At 41.9% G+C, this 14731-nt stretch overlaps 1 protein-coding gene across 1 annotated transcript; it reads left to right on the forward strand.

The window, feature by feature from the left end:
* Positions 1-380: 380 nt before the first annotated feature.
* On the forward strand, positions 381-10918 carry NS1 (Class II aminoacyl-tRNA and biotin synthetases superfamily protein). Its single transcript, XM_078592013.1, has 15 exons — positions 381-876; positions 1017-1085; positions 1550-1660; positions 2011-2118; positions 2269-2406; positions 2695-2775; positions 8424-8501; positions 8579-8647; positions 8761-8835; positions 8948-9031; positions 9141-9227; positions 9424-9519; positions 9600-9674; positions 10497-10623; positions 10712-10918. Exons 1-15 carry the CDS (start codon positions 442-444, stop codon positions 10825-10827), a joined length of 1749 nt encoding a protein of 582 aa, XP_078448139.1. The 5' UTR covers positions 381-441; the 3' UTR covers positions 10828-10918.
* Positions 10919-14731: the final 3813 nt, after the last annotated feature.

Raw genomic sequence — 14731 nt, forward strand, 5'->3', positions numbered from 1 at the left:
AGACGTCCCGGAGGCGACCCCGTCGCCTGGAACTCAATATAAAACGGGTTTTTTTTGTCCCGGACGAGGGATAGGACGGTTTTTTTCCCAGACAGGACGAAAATTTGTACCGGGAGGACTGGACAGGACGGTTTTCTTACCATCCAAAGAAAATTCATCCCGTCCTTCATCCCTGCACTAAATCCGGACATCAGACGGGACAAAATTTGTCCCGTATCGTCCATCGTCCATGTCTGGGACGATCCGGAACTATACAGGTGACAGAGGACAGCACAGACGTAGGATGATCTTTATGGACGGATGACGGATGACGGTTAAGTAGGGAACCGAAGCCAGTACCGACCGTTGGAGCGTGTTTTCTCTGACGCGGGAGGCGCCTCTTATCCGTTTGATTCTTTGTCAGTGGTAGAACGGGGAGGAGTTTGCGAGGTGTGAAGGTCAATGGCTTCAGCGGCGGCGGCGCTCTCCTTCCCCGTTCGTTCAACTACTCGTTCCTCCGCTCGCTTCTTCGTCCTCTGCACGTTGGGCGCGGCTTTCAGACGATCGGGGCAAAGAAATCAAGCCCTAAACTTTAATTTCTCGCAGCCTGCGCGACCCTTTTCCGGAAGAATTTCAGCTCCGCGGCTCTCGGATCAACAAGGGTTCGTGGGTTTCCGCCGATTTTGCCGTGGCACTGTTGCTGCTGACAGCCAGATTGCGGAAATTTCGGAGGAAGGGGTGCCTTCTGGTGGGAATGTCAAGAAGTTCCGGAAACGGCAGACTGTTAAGGAGATTAAGGGCGGGCCGGACGAAGGATTGAGCCTTGTTGGGCAGAAGCTCGCCGTCAGGGGTTGGGTGAGAACGTGTAGGGTCCAGAGAAGTGTCACTTTTATAGAGGTTTGTTCTTGTTCCTTGATTTCTGTCCAAAGAGTGTCACTTGTCGTGTTTTAATTAGATTCGTTCGTTTTGCGCGCTCTTCAATATCTATTATTTTTGGTTTTTACGAAAATTACGTGTCATAATTGGCGGATTCCCAGGTGAATGATGGTTCGTGTCTGTCCAACATGCAATGTGTGGTGAACTCAGAGGCGGAAGGTTACGAGCAGGTATCAAGAGGAAAACCAGTGAATGATTTTCTTAAAATCTTCTTTCGTTATTCTTCTGTCATTGTGTTTTAGCTATGTTCTTTTTTTGCCTGGAGATTTGGCTATGAATCAGGTGACCGGACTCTGGATTAAGAATTACTTCGAATATATTCTGCCTTTTCTCTCCGCCCCTTTCTTTGTTCAATCTTTCGATTATGACTGTTTTTCTTCGTTCTTTCGTACCTGAAAGTGTAGGATTTTGACGTCAATTTAAAGGAATTCACCTCGACTTATTGGGCAAAAACTAAGATACGACTTCAATTTTTTCTGAAAAAAAAGCGTTCAAGTTTTACTTTATCGATGAGGACTATTTTGATTATCCAATCTGGGTTTTGGAAAAAAAGGAGGACAATGTTGACTCAAATGTAATTTTCCTTCTCAAGCGTTCGTTGTATTATTATTTTTTTAAAAAAACATATTAATAGGTGGAGGCAGGCGTCGTCACAACTGGAGCATCCATTGCTGTTGAGGGGATTTTAGTTGGCAGCCAAGGATCAAAGCAGAAGGTGGAGCTGAGAGTGGAAAAACTTTCTGTGGTAAAACTGCCATGTCCTTACTTTTACTTCAACTGTGCGAGGACAAAATGCTTAGTCTGAAGAAAGAGGGTAGAGTAGTTTCTCACTTTAGGAAAGAAAAGCAATTAAAATCTAGTTCAAGATGCTCTCCAATAATCTTTTATTCTCATAATTTCCATTATTTGAAGAAAATGGGGATAACGACAGAAACGCTTAGTTCCATCATGTCCATGGTTGCTATGGTGGTATAAAGTAATGTAAATAGAGTGAGAGTTTGTGATGTTTAGCAAGTCTATTTGATAGCTTTCCAATATGGGAATAATTTGTATTTCTACTGCGGGCAGCTTACTTAAGCTTCTCTGACTTTGCAGATTGGTAATTGTGATCCTTCAGCATTCCCAATTCAAAAGAAAAGAGCAACCCGGGAATTCTTAAGAACTGTTGCGCACCTTCGTCCTCGAACAAATACATTCGGAGCAGTTAGTTCCCCAAGCTGTTACTATATGTTTGGAAATTTCAGTTAAAATAGCCGTCCATCATAATACCCAGATTTTGTGACAGAAATAGAAATATCGTTCTGTTTTCTTCATCTCATAGTGCTGAGAGTCTATTCTTAAAATTCTCTTCAGGTTGCTAGGGTGCGGAATGCTTTAGCGTATGCAACTCACAAATTTTTCCAAGAGAATGGGTTCACTTGGGTCTCAAGTCCGATCATTACTGGATCAGACTGTGAAGGAGCAGGGGAACAGTTCTGCGTCACTACTCTGGTATGTATTGCAATGGCTGCTATTTAAATGGATTTGACTATCATGGCAGATGCCGTGAGGGTTGTAAGTTTTACTTGTGGGAGGGAGAGAGGAGGAATTATTCCAAGGGATTTAGCGCTAAATTTTTCTTGTTCTCTAAATATTTTTTGGATGATGACTCGGAGTCATGTTTTGACCATGATTTTAATTGTTTCTCTTTTCAAGATTTAATATTTTGTGTTTGAGAGCTATCATTTTTTTCCACTAAAATCATGGTTTTGAAGCCATCATCCTCATGTTGGTTTGAAGATTCCTGCTTCTAAAGAAGGTACTGATACCCCGGTGGATAAGATTCCTCAAACCAAGGATGGCAAGGTTGACTGGTCCCAGGTGTGCTTCTTGGCTGTTTGTCCTTCCATTTTTTCATCTTTCTGAGACCCTACAGCATGTGCTCAATATTTTTATGCTTAACAATATCTTTGTTTGATTTCCAGTACCAGTTTTCTTCATATATTCAATGTTAAGTCGAATATATATGCATCTCGGTGAAGCCAGATATTTTATTTGTATATATTATCTTATTAATATGAAAGTGTCTCTGGGAACATCCTTCTCAAATCCTGGGGGAAATTTTACGAAGAACTTTAACAGTTTATGTCGGTCTTGCACTCAGTAACCCTTGGCGGCTGTTAGGGTTAACCCAAGAAGAGAAAGAAAACCTTCTATTCTCTAGGACGCCCACACATCTCTATTTGAGATGTTAATATGGGTTTTTACAATATTGCCCCTTTTATGAGAGGCCATCTAGAAGACATACATAAGGGCAAAAAGGTAAATGTGCATATAACAAGAAAATATATATATGTGTGCATGCTAACAGCCCCCCTCAAGCTGGTAGGTAGAGGCTTCTAACTCCCAGCTTGGACATATGCTGCTGAAACAGAGCTCCTTGCAACCCTTTAGTGAGAAGATCGGCTACTTGTTGAGTTGTAGGCACATACAGCAATTGAATACTCTTCTGATCAATCTTTTCTCGTATGAAGTGTCTATTAATTTCAATATGCTTTGTTCGGTCATGCTGCACTGGATTATGAGCTATGTCTATAGCCGACTTGCTATCACAATAGACGCTGATGGGCTCTGTCGTGAGTATCCGTAGATCGCTCAAAATAATTCTCAACCAGAGTCCTTCACAAATACCCTTTTTTAGTGCTCTGTATTCAGCCTCTGCACTTGACAACGCCACAACTGGTTGCTTCTTACTCTTCCAGGTAACCAAATTTCCACCAAGAAACGCACAATAGCCAGTAGTTGATCTCCGATCGCTCAATGAACCACCATAATCTGAATCTGTATAAATTTCCATGTCAATGCCACCATGTTTCCTGAACATCAGCCCATGTCCCGCTGTGCCTTTTAAGTACGACAATACACGAGTTGCAGCCTGCCAATGAGGCTCTCTCGGACTCTGTATAAACTGACTCAGAAGTCCCACAGCAAATGCAATGTCTGGTCTAGTATGATTTAAATAGATAAGTCTTCCAATCAGTCTTTGGTACTTCTCCTTATTCACAGGAGTTGCACCCTCACATCTGCCTAATTTCAGATTTGCTTCCATTGGGGTTGCACATGGTTTACGATTACTCATTCCAGTTTCTTCCAGTAAGTCAATAATGTACTTCCGCTGACAAATGAAAATAGCTTCTTTTGAGTATGCAACCTCAATACCCAAGAAATACCTCAACTGTCCCAGAGATTTGACCTCAAACTGCTCAGATAGACGTTTACTCAACGCATCTGTTTCTTGCTCATCATCACCAGCAATAATGATGTCGTCCACATATACAAGCAGAACTCAAACGTGTCCTCTTGAGGACTGCTTCACAAATAGGGTGTGATCACCATTTCCCTGCACATATCCCATATTCTTCAATGACTGCGAGAACTTCCCAAACCATGCACGTGGGGACTGCTTTAGTCCATACAATGTTCGTCTTAACCTGCACCCTTTAGATGCGGCCAAGTGTGAATAATATCCAGGAGGTAACTGCATATAAATTTCTTCTTCCAGCTCCCCATGAAGAAATGCATTCTTCACGTCATATTGATGCAATCTCCATCCACGAGATGCTGCCACTGCGATCAACACACGGACTGTATCTAACTTTGCCACGGGTGCAAAAGTCTCCTCATAATCAATCCCATAGCATTGAGTATACCCTTTGGCCACTAACCTGGCTTTATACCTTTCTATTGTTCCATCAGCACGGTACTTTATGGTGTATACCCATCGACACCCAACTGGACGTTTGCCCTGGGGAAGATCGACAATCTCCCAAGTTCCATTCTTCGTCAGTGCATCCATCTCAATATCCATAGACTCTCTCCATTTTTCATCAGCCAACGCCTCATTCACTGATTTAGGAATATGAGTATTATCTAACTTTGTCAAGAATGCTTGAAACTCAGACGGCAAGTGTTCATATGTCACAACATTAGAGAGAGGATACCTTGGTCTTTGAGTGCATGTCCGTGTTCCTTTGCGTAGTGCTATAGGCCATCCATAATCATTACTTCGACTCGATATCTCCACCTGTGATTCTTCAAGCTGATCTGCAACTTCTTCTTCATATTGAGCTGTATCATCTCGTACTTCTTCTGTTACCGGGTCAGATACGACTGTTTCTTCAATTGCTTCCACTTGAGTTCTATTCCCGAAAACAGCTTCATCATTAACATGTATAGGGATGTCATATGCTCTTCCACCTTCGAATACATTACCTTGGTCTTGTAACTGAACTTGGTCTGGTACTTCGGTCTCATCTTTAAAGAACGGTTCCATTTCGTGGAATATCACATCAGCAGAGATATACATTTTCTTTGACTAGGGATCGTAACACTTGTATCCCTTCTTCCCTTGTGAGTAGCCCACAAACACACATTTAACTGCTCTTGGACTGAATTTATCGACCACCTTCTGCTCGTGGACAAATGCAGTACATCCGAATATTCGGGGCTTCAAATGAGTCTTCAACTTAATCAGAGGAAAGGCTTTAGAAATGATATCGACAGGACTCTCATAGTTTAGACTTTTTGAGGGCAAACGATTAATTAGATGCACAGCAGTAAGTATAGCTTCTCCCCACAAGTACTTGGGCACATTGTAATGATAAAGAAGTGTCCTTGCTGTATTCACCACATGTCCTATTTTTCTCTCTGCGACTCCATTTTGCTGTGGAGTATTAACACATGAGGACTCCTATACAATTCCTTTCATCCGGAAGAATGAGGCCAGCCTCTCATTAAAAAAATCTTTTGCATTACCAGAACGGAACTTTCTTACTGAAACATCGAACTAATTTTTTACTCTGATGCAGAAATCCTGTATAACACCTGTCACCTCCGACTCGTGCTTAAGTAGGTGCACCCAAGATAACCTGGTACAATCATCAATCAGAATAAAGAACCATCTTGCTCCGTTGAGAGAATTTATGGGGGCTGGTCCCCACACATCCCCATGAACAAGTTCAAAGGGAATATTACTCCTTTCTCCATTCCCACTATAAGAGGCTCTTTTATGTTTTGCAGATTGACACGATTCACACATTACATTTGAAATACCAAGGTTCTTTGCATATGAAGGAAAAATATGTTTCATCACCCCAAAAGATGGATGTCCCAAACGAAAATGCAAAACTTTAAATTCTTCAATTTGCTTGTCATCGTTCCTTCCCGTAGATTGGGCGGTCACCATCATTCCCGCCTTCGCTTCACCCGTCACGTAAATAAGTCCATTCCTCTCCTTAAAGAGTGAAATCTTCAAGTTCCTTGCCTTATCATATGCAAAACAACCAGTACAATCAATAGTTACTGCACAATTGACATCTTGTACCAGGCGCTGAGGAGACATTAATTGTGCCTTCAAATTTGGCACATGTAAAACATTTTTAAGAACTCCCAGATTATTGATATTTACATCACCAATACCAATTACCGGCAGGACTTCGCCGCCGGAAGTGAACACCTTCCTGCCCCCTTCATAAAGAGTATAAGAATAAACTTTGATCGATATGGTGTCATATGATCTGTAGCTCCAGAGTCTAAAATCCAGACCAAATAAAGATGATCATTAAAATTTACATGCTTACCAGGTGGACAGCTAGATTTCGCCATGGAGGTAGAGCCAACTAACGCCTTCAACTTCTCTAACTCCTCTCTGAGAATGTTCATCTCATCTTTGTCTCGCTTGAACTCAACACATGTACCACTGGATCCGCCCGGGCTGGAGTCACACATCTCCTTTTCTCTTTTTTGATCTTCCTGAGCCGAGACAGAGTGTGATTGCATTCTTGGTGGCCGCCCATGTAAGTCCCAACAATTATCCTTGATATGCCCCTTTCTCTTGCAATAATGACACACAACACTGTTCTGATAACCTTTTCCTTGATATTGTTTCTCTTTGCGATGTGCATCATGAGTTCCCTGAGTATTAGTTCGACTAGCACCACTTTGATTTTGCTCAGTTGGAGGCTTATGCTCCTTAGACTTAACCATCAATCCTGCTCCATTCTCTTCCTTGGAAGTTCCCGAGATTGCTTGCTGACGGCGATTCTCCTCCTTCAGCACTATATTAATCGCCTGTTCAAGATCAGGTACTCGTTCATAATTGAGAATCTGTCCCCGCAGCATTTCATACTCAGTATTCAGCCCCATTAGAAATTTAAACATCCGATCACGAAGTGTATATTCCCATTCATCTGAATTTAAAATTGGTCTGTAATAATCCAGTTCCAACCATATGGATTGTAATTCATTCACATACTCAGTGACTGACCTGTCTCCTTGTTGGACGCTCCAGGCCTTCACCACTAGGTCAGATGTCCTCCACACAGTACTACGTTTTAGAGCTGTCTTCCGAACATAGTCCCAGATCTGCTTGGCAGTCTTCAAGAATGACAACTTTGGAAGTACGTCTTTGGTCATGCTTCCCAGCAAGAAAACATGAACATTGGCATCATCTCTCTTCCATGCCTTATATGTTGGGTCGTAGGGATCAACCTCAGAAACTAAGTGATCATCCAGCCCCCTGCCAAGTAGTGTGAGCTCCACCATCTGCCCCCACTGATCAAAATTGCGCCCATTATAACGAAGTGGCTCGGCGACTGGTGGTATAACTGACGATACTGAGTAAGAGGTAACTCCTCGGTCTTCTTCCGTGCCATGTGAGGACTCAACCGCACTGGAAGAAACCATCTTCTACTTGGTTTAAATCAATGTGCAGTGCAGCACAGTACGCCAAATGCCGCCCACCACGGACTCTGGTTCCGGTTTGCACAGGACACCCTTCAGTAACTCCTGCTCAGACAGTGTCACCTGACACTCTAGTTCCGGACAGCGTCACTCTGCGTTCAACAGCCCACGCCAGCAGCCACACCACAACCTCTCCAGCTCCACGCCAGCAGCTCCATGCCCAGCAGCAACTCCAGAGAGCTCTAGCTCCAGACAGTGCAACAGCAACTTCAACAGCCCACGCCAGCTCCATGCCAAGCAGCAACTCCAGACAGCTCCAGCTCCACGCCAAACAGCAACTCCAGACTTCGTCACCCGGCACTCAACGCCGACAACAACTCCACGCCAACCCTCCAAGGTGGAAACAGATCCCCAGCTCAATCGCGTACCCCGTTCTTGATCGATCAACACAAGTAAGCTCCTTGCTCTGATACCATGTCGGTCTTGCACTCAGTAACCCTTGGCGGCTGTTAGGGTTAACCCAAGAAGAGAAAGAAAACCTTCTATTCTCTAGGACGCCCACACGTCTCTATTTGAGATGTTAATATGGGTTTTTACAATATTGCCCCTTTTATGAGAGGCCATCTAGAAGACACACATAAGGGCAAAAAGGTAAATGTGCATATAACAAGAAAATATATATATGTGTGCGCTAACAGTTTATGTGCTGTTCAGTCATTCAAACGATGATTGCCTTTGAAGGGTACACTTTCATTTATTTCTGTCAAAACTTATCATTGGTTTGGTAGGACTTCTTTGGAAAACCTACGTTCCTTACGGTCTCAGGGCAACTTAACGGTGAAACATATGCAACTGCTCTCTCTGATGTAAGTGAGCATGTTTTTCTTGGGATCATCTTATAATTAAGAGTAGTTTTTTCAATTTCTAATTTTTGTTGTGACAGGTGTACACGTTTGGTCCTACTTTTAGGGCAGAGAATTCCAACACCTCCAGACATCTAGCTGAATTCTGGGTACTTGAACATTTTAAAAATTTTGGTTTAGATTGATGCTTTTATATATAGTTGTGTGTCCATTAACTCTGTAGCCGTAACTTGTTTCCTTTTTCCTTTTCTTTACCCTAAAGATGATTGAACCTGAGCTCGCATTTGCGGATTTGCATGATGACATGGCCTGTGCTACAGCATATCTCCAGTACGTAGTAGGTCACTTTTCGCCACTTCTTCCTTTCTATTCGGCAAGGGATTTTTTCTCTTGCTATTTTGTTGTAATGAGCTAAACTTTTATGGTTAACTGTTTATTTTTGCCAACAGGTGAGATATATACTTGAGAACTGTAAGGAAGATATGGATTTCTTTAACACATGGATTGAAAAGGGCATCCTAGACAGGCTGAATGTATGTGCTCTGCTCATTTTCCTTTTGGTTTAAATTTTGTTATTTAACTAAATGTCATTAATTACTTCATGAAAAAGTTATTCGTAAATCTCATTCTTCAAACTTGTAGGATGTTGCGGAGAAGGACTTTGTTCATCTGACATATACAGATGCAGTGGACCTTCTGCTTAAGGCAAAAAGGAAATTTGAATTCCCGGTAGTTCTCTCATCCCCTTGACTTTTACAAGTTAGGCTGCTTCTCTGAAGGAATATTTGTCGAATCTTTGTTGGATTATTTTATCTTTTCACTTATATAGTTCTAACTTGTTCCCCACTGCTTAAAGGCAAAGTAGTTATGTTATTCCTCAGTTTTGACCATGTTTATGGTTTTTTACTTCCTTTCTCTGTCGCAGGTTAAGTGGGGATGTGACCTGCAAAGTGAACATGAGAGATACATAACTGAGGAGGCTTTTTCTGGATGTCCTGTCATAATTACAGATTACCCTAAGGTGAACTTGTATGGCATACCTAACATATGGTTATGAAATTGACTCTATTATATTATTCTTATATGGTGAAACGCATACAGGATATTAAAGCTTTCTATATGAGGGCAAACGATGATGGAAAAACAGTTGCTGCCATGGATCTCCTGGTTCCACGGGTATGCAACTTTATTGATTATGTTTTTTCCTCGGTAAATAAACTTAAAATTTTGGTATTGTTCTATGACATGATGATGACTGGATAAAATTGGACTTATGATCCCTGTAGTTTATTCCTTATATTAGTATGCCTTATTTTACTCCTTCAGTGGTTTGGTATGATTCGATGCCATCTCGACTGATCACTAATCTTATCATCTCGATTGATCGGGATTTAGATCAATCATGATCCATTTCTTGAATAGACTGTTTTCATCGGTAAGCAAAATGAACAATGAGAAAAAGATTATGACACCGAAATGCTTCTCTCTTTAACGTCAATATCTCTCTCAGTCTCTTCTCTTATCTTCTCTCCGTCTTTCCCTTTCTCTCTGTCTCTCTTTCTCTCAATATTAAAACAATCAAAATCATATCGGTTCATAGATCCAACTGGTCCATTTGATCGATCAGAATCATCATCAAACTGTGAATTCAGACTAGCTGTCTCTCTATATCTGATCAAATCAGATCGATTGATTGATCGATTAGGACCATGTAGAACTCTACTTCAGATCCATGCATTTGATCCATTTGAATCAACCAACTGTCTTGATCTGCTCAGTTGACTCAGAGCAATCTCGATGTGCAGATTCCATTGATCTAATTGGGGAATCCTATCATTGACATACAAGGCGGTTTTATCAGTTTTATCAATCTAATCGATGTGATCTGATTGCCAAATCCTAAGATTTTTAAAGCCTTCATATCATCGCCACATTGTTCCATTAAGTCAGGGATCTGAACGACAAGATGACATGATTTTTAATGAATATCTATATCAGGTTGGAGAGCTCATTGGTGGAAGCCAGAGGGAAGAGCGATTGGATTATCTTGAGAGCCGGTTAGATGAGCTGAAGCTTGACAAGGAGAGCTTCTGGTGGTATCTCGATCTCCGTCGGTTTGGATCTGGTCAGTACACTCACTATTAAGCTGGTTATTTTACTTTGAAATAATTCATAAAGTTTTCTCCAATTTTTGGTCTTCATGGTTTGTCTAGTTCCGCATGCTGGGTTTGGGCTGGGTTTTGAGAGGTTGGTGCAGTTTGCCACTGGGATAGACAACATCAGAGACGCAATTCCTTTCCCCCGGACCCCTTCTTCTGCTGAATTTTGAGTTCTGAAAGGGGTTACGAAAGTTCTCATTGTCTCCCAACTACTAAATTTCATTATTTTGAAATGTTTTCATCACCATGATTTTCACACCATACTTTCTATGTTACTAGTTATTTAAGAAACATCTGCACGCAGAAAAAGAGAGAGAGAGAGAAGGAGAGGGAGACAAACTACATGGATTGACTCCCTATGACACTTGGCTTTTGCATAAGCTACAATATCTACAAATATTGATTCAACGTGTGGAATTCAACGGGGTATGTTTCATAGCTTACTGTTTTAACTTAACTCTCTGGAGAATTCAAAATTTTCTCCTGACAATTTTTAAGACCGTTAGATATTCTATAGCCATAATAGGAAGTTTTTTATTTTTAGAAAGTGGAGTGTTTTGCGGAACATCGTTTTGATTCTGCTTTAGATCTATAATAATTGGGCAGTTTCATTCTCCACTTAACAGGAGAAAAGTATATGAAAAAAGCATACTAATCATCCATACATTTATGTTTCTAGGCTTCTTTCATAAGCACAAAATGATGAGAATTAGTTTGTATCTTTTCAGAAATTTCTTGCTAAAGCTCAGTTTTTTTCACGGGATCTGCACTCGGGTCCAATAAAAGATATATATGTATGTATTCTGCAATAAATTATTCTAACAAATTAAAGATGAACTCTCAGACACTTCTCATATAATGATGGGACAAAGAGAACTGATTTTATCCAACACACAAACAGAAGGCACATAGAATAGGAAGATATTATTAATTGCAAACAAAATTTCTAGTTGTTTATACCAGAACAGGAGTTTAAATTTATTCAAGTTGTGAACAGCTTTTATCCATGGAAAACGATACCTACTGATCATTCTCCTAGGTGAATTATTCTTTTTTTCCTTCTGAGGTAATGCATATGTATACGGTGGAAGTAATTGAATAGAGTGATATATACACATGAGATTTACAGTAAAAATCCAGAAGTAGAATTTTCTACCTCAACCTCAAGATCAAGCCACCAAAGAACTTGAGAGACCGCGGGGAGAGAGGATGATTATGGATAAGAATAATATAAACTTAGGAATAAAAGGAACAGAGAGGGACTATAGAAAGAAGCAAAAATGAGGGGAAAAAAATAAAAAAGAAATGTCAACAGAATGATAGATATATCACAATTAAACATATTCTACAAATTTTGGGATTAAATTATAATAAAAATAGGACTATGGGAGCAAACATATGTACAATGTGATGGATAAGACTTTTGATTTGGAAAACCACATGGGAAGCATATTTAAAGGGTTGTGGTCCCTGAATCAAATGGTGTACGATGCCCTCTCCTACTTTATTCACCTACATACAATCAACTGGAAAATAGTAAATTCCAAGCTTATTAGCTCAAAATTAGTTATTATAACACAAGGACTTTAACAACTCGAGTTTTTGTAGCTTGAAATTTCGTCAAATGTTATGAAAGAACAATCATATGACAAGTATGGTATAAAAATATCTTACGCAGAAATCTTTTGTAACCATATCCAAAATAATAGTTTTTTTATGAAAACATTATATTTAGGTGTTTATTCATTATTGATAATTTATTTTTATTCATAAATTTATAAAACATTGACTCCGAAAAAATATGACCAGATAGTAATGATCAAGGGTCATCTCCACAGGATCTGATATTAGGGAATTAAGTCTCTTTATATGGTAACTAGGAAGGAGAAAGAATGTTATATAATCAAAGTAACAGAGATAAATTTGGTCAAATAAGAAGGAGAAAAATAATGATAGAAAAATATGTGTATACATCAAAATCATAAAGAAATTAGGGGTAAGTTTCAAAAATATGAATGGATGAGAAGAGTAATAATTAGGGATATATATATATATATATATATATATATATATATATATATATATATATATATATCATAACTTATATATCGATATATTTATTTATTTATATTTGAATAAGGCCGAACGGTGGGTGGTTTTGGGTATATGGATATCCATGGATGGATTGTGACAATCCAGAAAACGTGGAGTCATTTAAAAATAGATTTCACCATTTACTGCTTAAAAAATGCATTGATGATCATTTCAATCCAAATAAACATACAAACATTAAGAAGATAATTATAGTAATTAGGATGCCACCATTATCAAGTATGGTCTGCATACAGAATTCCACTGTAAATTCTCTCCTTCACAACAACGTCCTTATGCCTATAGGAAGAGACTAGTTCAAGAGCACACCATTATAGGAGAATAGCATGGGTGACTTGTTATCACAATATATCTTAGTGGGTTGATGTAACACGACCGACGCCGGGATCGAATGGCTCGTGTTACACCAAAGGGAGGGCAAGTGCAGTCATGTCATATAGAGGAGATGATTAATGATGATGTCATGTTAATGATAATGCGACAACAAAAGTCGATGAGAAGTATAAATCCGGCATCGACGGACACCAACGACTAATAGGCTACGGTAAGTGCGACCTGGGAATGCCACTAGGCTCTCGATGATCCGGATGTCGGGTTAAAGGCCGAGTGTGAGTTCGGCTATTACCACTTTTGCGCTCGCCTTCGACGGTCTCAACCAAGGACATACCGAAAGAAATATTAATCCTCAAAATGTGAATCCTATCTATCACTAATCTAACCCCGGCAGTGGAAAAAATGTCCAAAGGCACTGAAGGAAATAATATAACGCCTAGAGGGGAATAGATGAGTTTACTAGTAGCGCTAAGCATGAGCGTTGTCTGATTTGGCAATAGTGGCAAGCACGCAACTCCTAGGTGCAGCAACGCAAGTAGGCGCGACGGGGCAAAGTAGGCACGGAGGCACAAGTTGGCGTGGCGGAGCAAGTGCGACGGCGCAAGTAGGCGTGACGATGCAAGGAAATGCGGAGGCACAAGGAGGCGCAACGGCACAAGTACACATGGTGGTGCAAGTAGGTGCGATGGTCCAAGTAGGTGGCTAGGCACGGTGACGGGCGCGATGGCGAGGCACCGCGGCGATGGACATTGGCGGTGAGGCACGGTGATGGCTGTAGCCATGAGCGCGGTGGCGAAGTGTGCCTTTAGGTGTAGTGCCGGGCGCGGTGACAACTGGGCGCTGCAGCAATGGCGCGGCAATGGCAGGGCACGGCAGCGACGGCAGGGTGTGGCGGCAAATGGCAGGTGGCTGCAACGGCGATGGTAGGGCAATATGGTGGCAGGCGGCTGGCAGCCGTTGTGGCGATGGTAGGGCACGACGACAGTGGCAGACAATTGGTGGCCGCGTTGGCGATGACAAGGCACGACGAAGGCGACGGTACACAACTGGCAATCGCGGGTGGTTGAAATGGCCGCGTGCTATGGTGGGGGTTGCTGTGGTGGCCACGGGCGCCTCTAGTGGTTGCTGGAGGCTGCTACAACGGCCGCGGACAGCCGCAAGCAGCGTGGGCTTGAGCGACCTGGGCGGTCGCGGGCAGCCGCAAGTGCCCTAGGTGGTGTGGGCGGTCTGGGCCTAAGCGACCTGGGCGGCTTGGGCTGCCGCGAACGACTGCCGACAACCCTGGGCAGCCGCGGGCAGCTTGGGCTACCGTGGGCGACCTGGGTGGCCGCAGGACGGCCGCAAGCAGCCTAGGGCGATCGTGGGCTGCCTGGACGTCAACAACCGGACTTGGGCGGCTGTAGGCAGCCGCGTGTGGCCGACATGCATGGCCTACTAAGCAAGGAAAATGTAAGTAAAGATAACGTCAAACCTTGTTGCCCCGTTAACGAGGTCGGGTACTCCGAAGGCTGGGTATCGTGCGTGAGCCCTCGCTCGATGAACAGGTTCGATGGGATCTTTGAAATTGGATGGTCCCCCATCATCATCCTAGTGTGGGGAAAGCTCAACTACGTAGATCTTAATGCCAAC

This window comes from Wolffia australiana, chromosome 2, assembly GCF_029677425.1.
Source record: "Wolffia australiana isolate 7733 chromosome 2, ASM2967742v1".
NCBI lineage: Eukaryota > Viridiplantae > Streptophyta > Magnoliopsida > Alismatales > Araceae > Wolffia > Wolffia australiana.